The sequence below is a fragment of the Heloderma suspectum genome, chromosome 12 (assembly GCF_057233095.1).
Source record: "Heloderma suspectum isolate Gila_16-S chromosome 12, 16-S_ref, whole genome shotgun sequence".
Lineage (NCBI taxonomy): Eukaryota > Metazoa > Chordata > Lepidosauria > Squamata > Helodermatidae > Heloderma > Heloderma suspectum.
The window spans coordinates 9,269,345-9,285,418 of NC_139469.1; the positions used below are offsets into that span (position 1 = coordinate 9,269,345).

Below are 16,074 nucleotides of genomic sequence, written 5' to 3' on the forward strand. Positions count from 1 at the left end.
TGCACTAGTTTTTTCTAAAGAGAGACCATTACCATACATGTGCATTGGTTTATGAATATATGCATTGGGGCATTGGTCTCATCATACAATCAAGGCTTGAGATGCTAAATCTGCAGATCCTATCCTTGTGCCTAAAGTGAAGAGTGGCTGAAGATCAGTTGTGTTTCCACTGCCGCAACCCTTTCTGAAGGGCTGCATTCATTTTATTTATTTACAACATTTGTAAACCGCTCCACATCTAACAGATTCTGGAGTGGTGAGCAACAAGAGATAAAATGAGCAAAAGTTAAAAAGAAGAATGAAACATGATATTAATTTAAAAAACAAACAAACAGAGTGCCGATAAAACCGAGGCTGGTCAACCCAGGAAGGTTTCCTGGAAAAGAGCTGTTTTCAGGAGACACTGAAAACAACGCAGTGTTGGTGCCTGCCTGACCTCCAGAGGCAGGGAGTCCACAGGAAGGGAGCCACCACACTGAAGGCTCTTCTCTGGGTAGACTTCAGTCGGGCCATAGGCCCATGTGGAACCACCAAGAGCATGCTCTCTGATGACCTCAGTGACTGGGTAGGTTGGTAAGGGAGAAGGTGCTCTCAGGTATCCTGATCCCAAGTTGTTTAGGGTACACTAGTACCAAAACCTTAAAGCTGGCCTGGTAGCAAATAGACAGCCATTTGTGCCTTGGTAACCTCTCATTTGGTGGGAGGGACCACAGCCCAGTGCTTTGTATTGCTAACCTTGGCATCTCCAGTTTGAAGGATCTCAGGCAATAAGACTGGGAGATTTCTGCCTGAGGCCATAGAGAACCACTGCCAGTCTACAGGCCCAGATGGACCAATGGACTGATTTACTGTAAGGCAGCTTCATATGTTCAGTGCACCCTACAAGGAGCTGCCCTTGAAGACTGTCCAAAAGCTGCAGCTAGTGTAGAGTATAGCAACCCAATATGTGACTTGTGGTAGCTGCAAAGAACACATTACATGGGAACTGGACAAGCAGCACTGGTGGACCATTAGCTTCTGGGCACAATTCAAGGTGTTGATTTTGACCTTCAATACTCTGATAACTTAAGGAGCGAGTATCCTTCTGCATCGGCCCTCTTGCTTGCTGAGATCTTCAGGGGAGGCCAGAAGCTAGACAGGGAAGGGCTGCAGCTCAGTAGTAAGGGACATGCTTTGCATGCAAGGTCTCGCATCCAGTCCCTGGCATCTCAAGGCAGGGCTGTCTGAAACCTTGGAGAGCAGCCACCAGTCAGGGTAGACTGTTCTGGGCTATATGGATCAATGGTCTCATCAGTGGAAGCTGGTGGCGCCAATGTGGTGGCTTGCGAAGCACCTTGAATAGCTCCTTTAGAGTTCTGACTGTTTCGGAATGAGACCTGGAGCGGAGGCACCGCCCCACTGACATCAGAGTCACCAGCCTCCACTGGGTCTCGCTTGGTATAAGGTACATCCCCGTGTTCCTAGATGGGGCCCTTCTGTAGTGACAGCACCCTCTGGAACTTGTTTCCTAAGACAGCTTCATCCCTCTCAGCTGTCGGGAATCTACTGAAGGCCTTCTTGTTCCAACAAGCTTTTGTTCTTCTGCTCTCGCTCTTCTGGTGTGGCCCGAGAGCTGCTCTGGTGCGCCCAGCAGCAGGAACAGGCACTGCTCCTCCCCCGCCTCTTTGGTACCCCTTTCAGGGCCCTGCCAAAGACGCCCCTGCGCCTCAAATGGCGTTTGCGGCGGCTGAGGCGGGCACGAGCCCAGGAACTCCTCCTCCTCCTGCATGGATGCCCAGGCACAAGCAGCCTCTCCTCCTCCACCGGTGCAAGGGTGCAAGCCGCGGTGGCTGCCATAAGTGGCTGGAACTGCTGCATCCATCAAGCTTTTAATGGATGCTGGTTTCATTTCTCCAACTGCTGTCTTAAAATGCTTGCTTGTTTTATGTCTTTGCTTGATTGCTGATATTATTTTGTTGTTGGCGTTGCTTGGTTACTGATACTGTGCATGTTATAATTGTTGGTTTGCAAGTCACCCTCATTGCCTATGGGTAGAAAGGCAGGTTATACATTGAATAAGGCTGCAATCCTGTACCTACTTACCTGGGAGCCAGCCCCATTGAACGTGCAACATACCTCAGAGTAGATATTATTGGATTGCCGTCTGAAGGAATGAATCCAGTGTGGAATGACAGAGTGGCAGACAAGGAGACATACCTTCAAATCCCCGCTCAGCTGCTAAGCTCACTATGGTGACCTTGGGGCAGCCTCTTTCACAGTTGAACCCGCCTCACAGGGTGGCTGTGAGGATAAAATGAAAGATCCCTATTTATTGATTTATTCATTCATTTATGTGTTTAGTTTATTTATGTTTTATTTATTTATTTAGATCATTTTAATCCCATTTTGTAATCCAATGGATTGACAGAGTGGATTAGGATCATGAATGCTGCCCTGAGCAATTTGGGTAGGGCCAGTCAGGGGAGTGGGATAGACATCATCTTCACCACCACCATCACCACCATCATTGTTCACTGTCAGCCATGAATTAAGTCTGTGCATGCAGTGGAACAGCAACAGGACGATGCAGCAATTGGCCAGAAAGGCTATTTGTTGCAGCCATTAGTAGTAGGCTTAATTGGTGAACCCTTTCCTTGCTTGTAGCCTCTCCAGAAATCTTTGTCAAGTCATTTCGAAGGAAGACCTTTGAACTCCCATGATTATCATTGCTGTGCTTTGAACATGGATTCCCCAGTAATAGCCTGATCGCTCCTGAACTCTCCATTCTGGGGGCAAAAGTCTAAGGGATAAACATGGCTCAAGCTGATTTACAGCTCCACCCTGACTAAAAATGATGTCTAAAAGTGTCAGGAGTAGAGGGGGCATGCAAAGGGAAGCTAGAAACTAAATCATCATTTTTATTAGACAAGCAGTAATTTTTTTACAGCTATAAAACAGGGAAAAAGCACAAGTTTTGCTTAGCCCTGGGCATGTGTTCTTGGTGAGATCAGAATATAAATATCAGAGCAGTCAAGCAGAAGTCATTCTATTTCTGTTGCTGCTGCCATTGTTTGAATGTATTATTAATAACAATATTAATAATGTATTAATACCAACATTATTAATATTCCTCTTGTTATCATATAAAAGAGTTTGGATATTGGGCTGCATTCCTGCTATTATTGCTGTGTGGCTTAGCTGCTCCTCTTACCAGCAAGGCTGAGAGCCTGTCCAGCAGAACAGGGAGCAAAGGGTCAAATCCAACGTAAGTCCTACATAGAGTAGACCTATTGAAATGTATGGGACATAAGTTATAAGTCCTACTTAGAGTAGATCCATTGACAAAATGGGATCTTAAGGTAGTCATGACTAACTTAGAGTTTCAAACATAGGAGGAGAGTTATCCGGCTACATAGTCATGTGGAATCGGGGAAGCATCACAGATAAAGTGTAGATCCAGCAACATCTAGGTACCAGTTGAACAGCTTTATAATTGGCACTGCTTCCCCACCCCTCCCTAGAGCATCCTCAAGGCTCTGCCCAACAGGGTGCCAATATTAGTTCTGGCTTCCTCCTCCTGAGTAGGGCTTAGGGAAGGGAAGCCTCACAGTTCCAGATGGCCACTGTGCCTCATGGTCTGGGCCTCCACACAGGCTCCCAACCATCTCTGCTCCTGGGGTCATGGGTTTTGGGTTCTCCAAATCTGCAGTTTCCTCAGGGATCACTTTCCTGGGTGGTGATCTTGGGAAGGAGGCCATTCTCAGTCTCCACAGACCCCTATAAGCCAGAGGTGGGCAGTGATGCCACCCTCCCCTCCTGGACACCTTCCTTGGCACTTGCCAAGCTGCTCTACTCCCCCCCCCTTTTATTTTTCTTAAAAAATAACCAATCTTGAGAGGGAGCGAGTGTGTGTATGGGTGGTGATCCAGAGCATGAAACAAAAAGCAATGATGGGGGGGATGAGTTGGCTGGCAGAGCCAGAGAGAGGGAAAGAAAAAATAATTTGCTTTCTGTGAAATAGATTTCTGTTGGTGCTGAAACCTGGCTTCAAAGGGGTTGTTTAGTGTGTTGGGGCTCAGCCCCCACCTGTGCCTTGTACTCAGTCTTTTAGGTGCCTCCCAGGGCAGCCATTTTGTGGTGGTGCCCAGGACAATTTCTCAGATTACCAAATGTGCCCACAAGCCCTAAAAGGTTCCCTGCTAGGGCCAGCAGTGCGGTCCTCCTCCTCCAGTTCTGGTCCAAGCCTGGGAAGTTGTGGGGCGTATCTATGACATATTCGCTCTTTCAAAAGGGAGCTGTTTTGGTAGTCAGTGTATTTCCTTTAATTGAAGTCATTCAGCTAACTGGCTGCAACAAATGATTCTCTCTCTATAGGTATCACCTGGCAGGCCTCCCTGGAGAGTACCAATACAAGAACATCACCAGTGCAGAGATAAACTACTGTTTGGTCAAAGACCTGATCATCTGGACTCAGTATGAAATCCAGGTGGCATCTTACAATGGAGCTGGTCTAGGAGCCTTCAGCAGGGCAGTCACCGAGTATACTTTGCAAGGAGGTGAGCTCTGCACTGAATCTCTTCTAGCCAGTGGCTCTGAAATTGCACTGTTTGCCTGTTTGTGTATAAAATGTGTGTATGTCCGTTTAGATGGAATATTAACTGAAAGCTCATGGGGAATGCTGTTTCTGACCAGATATAAAATGAGAGGAAGTGAGTTATGAGCAGGAAGGAAAGCAGGAGGTGCTAATGGGCCTCTTTTGTGCACAAGGGAGTGAGAGACAACATCTGCTCAGTTGCAACTGACTTTTCCCTTTTTTACCATGTCAAATCATTCTTTTGTTGTTGTTTGTGATATTTATGTGCAGCTTTGTTCGAACTTTGTTTGAATCTTCCCACTTCGTATCTGAAACCAGATACAGTCAGATACAAAGTAGATCAAATTATATTCTGGATTGGTCCAACTGTGATTGGTAAATAAGTATACAAGCTTTCAGAATTCTTCAGTAGACACAATTTAGCCTAATTAAGACTACTATGTGTTTCCAAAAGCTTGCACACTCATATACTAAGATCATCAGAAGAGCCCTGCTGGATCAGACCAAGGGTCCATCTAGTCCAGCATTCTGTTCACACAGTGGCCAGCCAGCTGTCAACCAAGAACCCAGAAGCAGGACACAAGTGTAACAGCACCCTCCCACCCATGTTCCCCAGCAACTGGTGTACAGAGGCATACCACCTATGTAAGATTACTAATCTTAATTGGGCAATAGAAAAGCTTTGGGTTGGATCAAGTGTTAGTCATACTTGCCGTAACGTTAATCATACTTAGAGTAGACCCACTGAAGTCTTAAGTTAGTCATAACTACTTTAAGTCCCATCGATTTCAGTGGGTCTGTGTATGATTGACTACATCTGGGTCCAACCCAGTATTTACCTGGTTCATATCTTTTGTCCTTGGATCAGGACAGCAGCCACTGAGAATTTTTTTGGCCATGTTCTTGAGTACAGTTGTTCCATTCTAGTTATCTCTCAAAATATCTGACTGTAGGATGTTATTTCACTGCCCACAGAGAGCAGCAGCTGTATCTCCCCAGGGCTCATGCCTCCTCTTTCATTGTGCATTTTCAAGCACAACTTGTTGGAGAGGATGGAGACAGACTGAGAGAGAGACGCTGTTCATCTTCAGACCTGAAGTGGGGTCCACAATTGTGGGGTGCAAAGGTACAAGGGGTGGCTCTGGATGGACAAAGGGCCCCAGGGCTGAGCAGTAGGCAACTGTCAGAGTTGAGGCAGTGAGTCAGAGCCAAAGAATCATACCAGAGCCATGTAGATCTTACTGCTCCAGCCAGGTCCCAGCCCACTCAAGAACTAAAGGTTCCCAGTTCTAGCCCCACTGGCTTCTGAAAAAGGATCATTTCCCCTCACTTTGGAATATTTCCTCCTTGCAGATAAAATAGTTGCAAAAAGGTAGCTTAGTGACCCCAGCCTCTGGAGCCCTTGTGGCCTCATTGCTCCGAGTTACCTTCTCTACTTGGTTGTAAAAAGCCTCTTGTGAATGAAAATGGAGCCATTGCAGTTTCCATTGATGCCCCCAAACTGCAGGCCATCGCTGAATTTTGAGCAGTAGTGAGTGTCATGGTCTTTGCTTTAGTGGGTTGTAAAAAGCAAGAGAGCTATTAAAATCTCCCATTTGAGATACAGTACATCAGTTACTCTATAATCAGCAACGGTTTTGCTGACTGGAAAGAGGAGAGCAATATTATTGCATGATTAAAATACAGTTTACCTTGTGAGAAGATTTTTGTTTCTATATTTTGGTTAGAGATGAGGGGGGAAATGCAACAGCAACTTGATGGGTCAATAAAAGAAGCATCTGATTTTCCCAGGCAGGCTCCCAGGCACTTCTTTAGGGGAGAAATCAGCTCAGAATTAACCAGTATGAACTGGTATGAAGTGTCATGGAGTATAAGAAATATAGATGGCTGTTGTAATTGGGGTGGTGGCTGGGCTATATGCATGATGTTCCCCCCACAGTGTTTTGTTCTAAAGTGCTATGGCAGGATTTGGGGGTTAACCATGACACTGTCAGTGACAGGTGCTATCACAGCATCTGGTTGACCGCTGTGGGAAACAGGATGTGGGCTAGATTAATCCCTGGTCTGGCCTAAAAGGGTGGTTCTTGTGTTCTTTTCAGTCCCAGCACAGCGCAACTCCACATAACTCTGACTTGACCAGTGTCAAGACCAAGACCTGTGCACTGCTTTGGAAGTACTGCAGGATCCAAAGGGGCAAGCCATATATTGGATCTAATTATTGAACCATTATTTATTTATACATACATACATACATACTACTTATACTGCTTAATATCATAAGATCCCCAAGCGGTTTACATAAGAAATACACCAAGTGCAATATAAAAGCAATGTAAAAACAATGCAAAATAAAAAATGCATTAAAAACATTACAGACACAGTGAAATAGAACAGTGCAATTGCACGTCAGGGAAAGCCTGCGCAAACAGGTGCCTCTGTCTTCAAGCGGTGTCTGATGTTTACCATGGTTTCTGCCTCGGACCACACGTGGAAGAGGGTGGGCACTCCGACTGAGAGAACCCACTTGTGCACCACTACTTTAGAGTTTACTGAACATTTATTTCCAGTGCTGGTTCTAGCAATAAATCATATATAGATAAAGATATATAGGTAGAAATATATCCATGCCTGTCAGGTCACAATTTAAAAAGTAAAAACACAATACTACCACCTCATCCAGTTCATTACTACCCCAGGCACTGATGTAGAATACCCACTGCCTCATCTGGATTTGATGAAAAGAAGAGATGAAACTGGGTGTCATCCACATATTGGTGACTCCCCAGTCCACATCTCTGGAAAAACCTCTCCCGGCAGTTTCATATGGATATTGAACAGCATGGGGATAAAATAGAGCCCTGTGGCACCCCATAGCGTAACTGCCAAGGGGCAGAGCAATAACGCCCCCGCACCTCCGTCTGGAACTGGCTATCCAAGTAGGAGTGGAACCACTGCAACACAGCACCTCCAATACCCAACCCAGATGGCTTATCCATAAGGATACCATGGTTAATCATACTGAACGCCACTGAGCGGTCCAAAACAATCAATAGGGTCATGCCATATAGGGCTTTAAGTGTAAGCACCTCTGCTTTGAATTGAACTTAAAAATGGACTGGGAGGCAGTGGAGTTATTTGAACACTAGTGAGTGATGATGCTGATGCATGTCCTACTAGGGCTGGCCTGGAGCTCAGCCCTATGGCAAACCAGGGAGCAAACTGTTTAGCATAACCAGTAAGCAAAGGCCCTGCTCATGAGGAGCCCTTTATTCCCACGTAGCCTGGCTGCTGTGGTTCTTGAGGCATCTGCTTTGCCTCCATGCGGTGCAGTGTGCCTCCAGCTTCTGGAGCTGGTGTATTTTAGGACTGGGCAGTTGCTCAGCCTCCTCCTTGACCCCTCCTTGAGGGTCGTGTCTGGGGCTTCCTCAGGGTCCACCACTGTTGAAGGACCCAGTGTAGCTTTTCCCCCAGTGCCAGAAGTGCCGAAGGTATCACTAGACTCAGGGTGTCCGACAAAGTCTTTAGGCTCTGTAATGTCAAGGTCTTCATCTGAAGAGTCATTCTGGCCTGGGCCTGGGCTAGGCATGACAGTGTCCAGCCCTAGTAAGCAGCCTAGTGGCTGTGTTTTGAACTAACCACAGTTTCCAAACCACCTTCAAAGGCATCCTCATGTACAGTACATTACAATAGTCCAGCCTAAGGGGCCCTTTGTGATATAGGAAGGGGCTACTTGTTCAAAGACTACAAAAGTAAAAAACATGCAAAAGGAAATATAAAAAACAAATACACAACACTACTTCTGTACATTTTTTAAAACTTTTAAAGTAGGAGTGGAAATACTTTATGAAATTCCTTGAAAATCAAAGCTCTCCAGACATTTGTCAAGTTCCCCTAAAGTGTCCATAGGAAAAATGAAATGCAATAGGCAAAGCCAACTAGGCACAATAATAATTTAACAAGTAATATGATTCCCAATTGGATTCAGGTATCTTTATTGGAGAAATGATAGTTAAATAGATAGTTAAATGAGGTTGCACCTCCTTCTAGAATTTCATTTGTGCTGTTTCTATTTAACCATTGGACAATTTCCCCCAATGAAAATATTTGAAATGCACTGAGAATTATTCATTAAATTATTAGTATATCGAATTGGCTCTCCCCATTACACTTTTTCTGGTACTGATGCAGCCATCTTCCCTTTGTTTGAGTAGAAAAGACTAACCTACTAAAATAAAGACTTTTCTGAAATATTCATTACCCACAAGATCTCTGTGGTGTATCAGTTTGAACTAGCATCATTCTGATGTTCCTTTCCTGCCTTAATTTAATCATATTCTTTCTGTTACCTTTAAGGTCTGTCATTCTCTTTCATTTGACATTTCATGTTGTGCTCATACTTTAACCATCTCCCTCAGCATCTACTTGGATTTCAGATCTTCGATTCCTTTCCTTAAACCCAGCAATTGGCTCTAATGTAGGTTGCTTGATATTGTGTGATGTTATTATCATCCTTTATTGACCCGCTGTCTGTAGTCATTTATAAATATATAAATCATGTGCTGTAAGTTGAAAGTGGTCCATTCTGCATTACGGGACTGACAGAGGATGGTGTTTAGAATGCAAGAGAGCATAAAAGGCCTCTTACATTCTTGGGCAAGGAGCTTTAACTATCTGATAGATAGCGGATGGTTGTAGATTAAAAGTTGGACATTCGCAGTCTGTTTTTATGTTAGTGCTTCATAATGTAGACGGATGACTCCAATATAGGCATTGCCATGTGCTAATGTGGGCTTTATTGAACTGTGTATGCTGAGGCTTTCTCTTTTGAAGGTTTCTTGGTTAGCTGTGGAAAGCAGCCAGAAGAGGGGCAGGCTGCCCTGGACCCAGTCTGATTTGAGAGATTATTGATGTCAGAGCCTCACAGTTAAATGATGGGTTTCCTCTCCTTACTCTGCAGTGGGAGAACATCCAGGCAGTTGCTGCTTGTGACCATTTTTCACTCCTAAGTAACATAAACAGCTCTTAAATCCAAAGTGAGAGTATAAGAAACAGATTTTGGGGAAAGTGGGCAAGAGACAAAGAAGCCACATTGTACTATAAATAGGTGGTGAAACAGAAGCCTGTGACCTTTCCCCCTTTCTGGCTTTCTTCTCTGTGCATTGTAGCATTTGTGTTAGAAGAGGAGGGGGTGCTCACTGAGGTAGGAGGGCTGAAGGCAAATCAAGAGAAATTGCCTCCTCCCTGGCTTCTCTTCAGCAAAAGTGCAGCAATGGTGCCTTCCGAGTGCCAGGCCTGCTGTCTAATGAAAACATTAAGATGTGCCCTTCTGGATCAGACCAAAGGCCCATTTAGTCCACCAGTAGCCAGCCAGATACCTCTAGGATGCCCATAAGCAGAACATGATGTCAGTAGCCATCTCCTGTTGTAGTTCCCAGCTGCCAGAATTCAGTAACACACTGCCTCCAAACCTGAAGGGTGCAGATAGCTATCAGGACTAGTAGCCACTGACAGGCTTGTCCTCCATGAATGTCTAATGCCCGTCTAAGTGTCTTCCTGTTACAAAGGGACCGTTCAGTAGCAGACAACTGGAACTGTTATTATATTTGCATGCATTTCTGATTCTCTAAAGAAGTGAGGAAGGTGGCTCTGGCTGCACACTTAATCCTTCATTCCAAAACCCATATTAGTGTGATACCGTTATTAGGCCAACCAAAAGATCACAAAAAATGTGTAAGCTTTTGAGATGTCCATATCTCTTCATCAGGTTTTGCTGGGAGGGGGAGGGGGAAAAAAATTGACTTGATGGTGAAGTCACATTTTCTGCATGTTCAGAGTCGCAGGATGACATGAGGAAAGAGGGGCCTGCAGACGTTCAAACTGGTCTCTGCACATCATGTGATGGTTACATGTTGGACCTGCAGTGGCCCCAGAGATTGCTGGGAACCAGAAAGGGGAAAATGTTGGAGTCCCCCATTTTGGAAATATGAAATCCAGCTGCTAGTCAGATGTGTTTCCATCTTGGGCAAACCACACTGGCTTCTTTTATCAGTGGATACATTTTTAATGATTCTGATAAATGTTCCTCCTGTAGTCCTGCAAGATCAGAAAATCTAGAGGGAGCAGGAAACTTCCCATGATATCTCATGAGATAGAAATGTGCCCTATAATCCCTATTGGTAGATTCCTGACAGGGAGAAGACAACCTCTCATATTTCCCTTCCACAGACCTTACTATATCTGTTTGAATAGATTTGTGTAGGTCCTGGAGACAATTATTGCTGGCAAGTAGAAAATTTCTATAGAAGTCCGTTGCCAAACACTGAAGTCCAGGACACAAAGGAAGCAGGTCAGACTGTTTGTCTATCTATCCCAGTATTATCTACTCTTGACTGGGAGTGGGTCTCCAATGTCTCATGCAGAGAGTCTGTCTATCACCTGCTACTTGGTCCCTTTCACCTGCAGATGGCAGGAACTGAATCTGGGACCTTCTGCATACAAATAATGTGCTCTACCACTGAGCTACAATCCATTCCTAAGAAGGACTTTAGAAATCTGCCAACTGAAGGAGTAGCCAGGCCACAAAGAGTTCACAACAGCAGGAACTTGCCACCAGAAAGACAACTACTGCTGTTTTTACTTTAGTGTTAATACTATAATATCAATTAGGTTCTCTTGAGAGGCTTGCTGGCACAGCAATAAAGCAGTCTGGTGCTGAGTTCAGAGGAGTTGACTCTCTCTGAACCTTAAGAGCCTTTTCAGAATGGTGTTCAGCACAGCTCTTTGACCCTACACATGTCTGCTGCCATTTGCCTTTTACAACGGCTCCATCTTCCTTTGATATTCCTCAGACTGGTGTTTATGGAAGTTTCTGGCATACAGAAAGGTGACTTACATACTCTTTATTGATACTTGCATACGCAAAGTTTGGTTCTCAGATTACACTTGCACGTGGGGATTATTTTGACCTATGGCAGGGGCAGACAACCTTTTGGGGCTGCCCAGCACATTTAGCAGTTTGAGAAACTGTCCCTAGGACCACCACAAAATGGGCATGTTGCTGATGAAAGCATTGGCCTGTAGCTGTCCGCCACCTTCATTTGCTAAGAGTGTCTCTGAGCCCCATGTGTAGCCCAGAGGCATTCACGGGAAAAGAAGATGAGAGCAGCTAGAAGCCCTCACATTGCTTTCAAATGGTCCCAACTTCCAGTAAGAAATTTTGTTATTTTCAAAAAAAGAAAGAAAGTAGGAGGGGTGGGGCACTTTGGCAGGTACCAAGAAAGGTGCCTGAGAATGGATTGGTGCCCATGGGTGCCATGATGCCTGCCCATGACCTAGGAAAACACAATGATCCTTTATCACTTATGGCAGGGATCTCCAACCTTGTGGGGTTTGTGGGCACATTTGGCATTTTGAAAAAGTGCCCAGGGTGCCACCACAAATTAGCTGCTATAGGAGAGTGGAGGGCCAATCGCTAAAATGGTGGGAGTGCCCCCCTTATCTCTCTGTGTGTGTACATGAATGTGTACCCTGTGTGTGTGCTGCTCACTCTGGATTCTCCCTGTGGCTCTTTTCTCTCTGTCTCCTCCTCTGTCTCCCTCTCTCCTCCTCCTCTTTGCACCCCCCTCTTTTCTCTTTCTCGTTTCTCTTTACTTCTCTTTCTCTCTCTGGCTCTTCTTTCTTTCTTTCCTCCTTTCTTTTTCTTCCTTCCTTCCTTCCTTCCTTCCTTCCTTCCTTCCCTCTGGCACCTCTCTCTCTCTTTCCCTCCCTATTAAAGCCAATGGAGTGATCTGTCCATTTGATTTAATATGGAGGGATAAAGCCCCCCTGCCAAACATCAGATGGAGGGGTAGTGAAGGTCACCTCTGGCCAAGGCTCTGTTGCCCCAAGGGTCCTTGGTGAGGGGTAGACATCTCTCCCCTCCAGCCGTTTTTCAGCAGGGGGGCTTTTCTTTCCTATTGAAGTCAATAAACTAATTGCTGCATTGCTTTTAATAGCGAGAGGAATCCCCCCTGGGCAAAAATCAGCTGGGGCAGGGGCAAAGGTCACCCCATCACCACCAAGGGCCCTTGGTGCTTCAAGGGTCTGTAATGGGGGCGGACTTTGCCCCCCTCCAGCCACTTTCAGTGGGGGGGGGGGTTCTGCCTGTGCAAGTGAATTGAGGAACTGCTCCATTCACTCTCAGAGTGGGAAAGTAGCTTGGCAGGCACCCCAGACTGGCCTTGTGGGCTCTGTGGTTGGCTCATGGGTGCTGCATTGGAGGTCCCTGACATGGTGCCTAGATGACTTTTTCCTCACTGTATGCTTCTGTAATTCAAGTGTCTTCTGATGTTGAAGCAAATTTGGATCTTTGTCCATAATCAGAATGAGTTTGTGCTCATTCTTTCAAGCCTAGTTTATATGAAAAAGTTCAGGGCATTCATATCAGTCTTGAAGTCTTCTTTCCTTGATGATTTGCCTGCTTTGGAAAGCCTACTAGAAAGTGGAACATTTGTACCAGCACAGCAAAATGCATTGAAATCCTCACTTCACCGCATAAACACTGATCATGTGAACCATCCCTTTGAAAGGTATTCAGGTAAAGAAAACTGCTGACATTAAATGAGCAAGGTGTGCAATGCTTTTTATATTGTGGCCCACAGATCAAGCTGCATGACTTACAGGAATTGCCTTCTGCAGCTCTAGTGTGCTGATCTAAGGAAGCCAGCTGTGTTGATTCAAACAATCAAACCTTCCTGTTTCTCTCTTTCTTGGTCTCTACTACAGTGACTGGTTTTCAGAACATCAGGGTAGGGTGGGGGGAGAACTGCTTGAAGCCCACGACCAGCTTGTTCTTGTTACCATTTGGCTCATGAGACCTCCATTCAGAAGTGAATTATCTCACTTCTCTTTATATCCCCATAATTAGATATCTACACATTAGAAACATAAACTACCTTTAAACGGATTTCACTATAAGTTCTTCAATGGACCCTAACTGCAAAGGACTTCTGGGAACTGTAATTTTGTTGAGAGTGCTGAAGCACTTGTTGTAGAGATCCCAACCCCCCAAGACTTGCACTTCCTGGATTACAGAAGAGGAGTGAGCCATGTAATTTAAGATTATTTGAGTCTGTAGTACAGAAAAGCATAGAAATGCCCAGAGATGATATTCTGAATAGGAGGCCTTTTCATGCACTTTTTTGAAGTGCAGAACAGAGGGAACTAGGCATACAAGCAGTAGTCTCTTGCTCTCCTAAAGAGATATTTTGGGAGCCAGCTTCCTTTATGACCGGTTGTACATTTCTAAGCTTGCAGTCTTAAATCAACAAACATGCTGATCTGAAAGGAAAAATCTACCGAAATGTGTGAAATCCATGAAATAAATGTGCTTAGAACTGAGGACTAAGTACTACAGGGCCACATTTTAAACTAGTGCCTTAATAGAAAAATTGAATCCTCAGAAAGTGACAAACCTGCAATCCAAAGAGCCTGCTACATTTGGAAGTAGAAGCTGACATCCTAAAATATCAAAAGCTTCTTTGAAGACCTTTCAAGCCTTCACCAAACACTTACCTTTAAAATTGCTCTTCTGACTCTGCAAATTCACAAGTAGCTAGTCACAGTAGTAACATGTTTAGCCTAAATTCCTTCTAATTTTCCCATTACCTTGGTGCCTGAGTCCATTTAATGGCTCTTATTCACGCTACCTTCCTGACCTTTTCTGCTGAGAGCATTTTTAGAATGCTACGTATTAACTTGCAGTTCGAGGAGCTGAGTCCTGATGCATTTCTAGCTAAGTGAACTTTACCAAGAAGAATGCAAAGGTTGGTTCTATCACACCAGCTTTGCTGTGAAATTTGGGGAATACCTCAAACCTGTCAGAAGACACTGAAAGCTACACATGCCCAGGGGAAGAAGTCTGGTTTGGTTCGGTGCAATCTGTAAAACCTACATTGTAATGGGAAGCAGAGCATTTGTGAGAGCTGCAAAGCTGGTCACTGGCACATGCTTATCTTTGTGCTGTGCTGTGCTATGCACACAGAATGCTGGGCTGGCAGCAGCATCTTAAATTAAAGTGTAACACTGCAAGATTTCATATGGTAGTTTTACTGATAAAGAGTTTTTATGTTGTTGTTGTTGTTGTTGTTGTTCAGTCGTTAAGTTGTGTCCGACTCTTCGTGACCCCATGGACCATAGCACGCCAGGCCTTCCTGTCCTCCGCTCTCTCCCAGAGTGTGCTCAGGTTCATATTCATTGCACCGGTGATGCTACACATATACAAAACACACACATTAACGAATCTCATTTTATCTACATATGAAATGCATTAATTGAGATTCAGAAGTTGGTTTTCTCTACAGAAATGAACCATGCCATACGTTATGATTTCTGGAACTGCATTTTTTCCCCAGTCAGGATTTTATCATGTCCACCCTTGTTGCAACAGGTATCTTTTACGCTGCCGTGATTTATTCCAGGTGCAAAAACATCACTCTGTTGCTGAAATAGAATGTTTTCCCCATTAAGATACAGAAAAATAAAGCACTGAGTTTGCCACATTACTGCGAAAGTTGTAAATAAATACTTCTTTCTCTTTGACTAGGCTTTATAAAAGCTTCCGAAAGTAAGGGCTATGTACAGAAACCCTGTGTTCGCATGTGACACTGTTTTAAGGTATTCTGAGTCCTCTTACAGGTGTCATTCCCTATGGGCAGATCTCCCTGTTCCTCAAAGCATTTCAGAAGTCTCAAAGAAAAAGGTGATGCTCAAAGGTGTGCAGTATGCAGCAGGAAGATGTTTAAGAATGACTTCTGCAGGCATACTCTGTATGAAATGCTTTCAGAACTCTGTCCTATGCCAGGAAGTCACCATTCTTTTCAGAGTGTGAGGCAGGCCTCCCCAAGGAGGCAAAACTCCTCACAGCCACCTTTTAGCAGATTTTTCTCCCTGGGACTAGCATGTTGCCCACTTCACAAACCCATTCAGTGAAACAGAAGTGGCAGATGTTAGGTGCATTAATGGTAGCAGAATGGGAGACAGATGTGAACCATCAGCAGAAACCACTGGGAAGTTCTTCTGTGTGTACTCCATTGTAATGAGCTAGAGTTGCATGAGAGTAACAGGCCACGTTCATTTAACAGGCGCAGGAAAACTTCACAATGGATTCTGTCCTAAGTTAATTTAGGCTGCGATCCTATACACATTTACCTGAGGAGTAACTCCCGTTGAATTCAGTGGAACTTGCTTCTGAGTAGACATACAAAGGATTGTGCTGTGCATGGATTAACTGTTTGAATGGTCTTAGTTTTTCTTAGACTAACTGCTTCCCCCAAGGTCTTTTCCTTTAGAACCTAAAGCACCCAGGGGTACTCTGGCCTTGCCCTTTTCTTTTTATCTTCTTCTAGTGCCCCCAGCCTTCTGCTCTCTCTTGGTGGTTGGAGATCACCACCATAATTTTTCTCTGATGATGATACAATTCCCCCCCACATTGAACTAGTTTATATGAGGAAGACAACATGCCT

General features: G+C 44.7%; 1 protein-coding gene across 3 annotated transcripts in view; it reads left to right on the forward strand.

Annotated features, from left to right (window-relative positions):
• SDK1 (sidekick cell adhesion molecule 1) overlaps positions 1-16,074 on the forward strand; it is an 851,863-nt gene that overhangs the window by 617,354 nt on the left and 218,435 nt on the right. For all 3 annotated transcript variants that reach the window (XM_084818282.1, XM_084818285.1, XM_084818283.1), the window contains exon 17: positions 4,354-4,535. In XM_084818282.1, the coding sequence (XP_084674408.1) occupies positions 4,354-4,535 (182 nt within the window). The remainder of the gene's footprint in view (positions 1-4,353; positions 4,536-16,074) is intronic.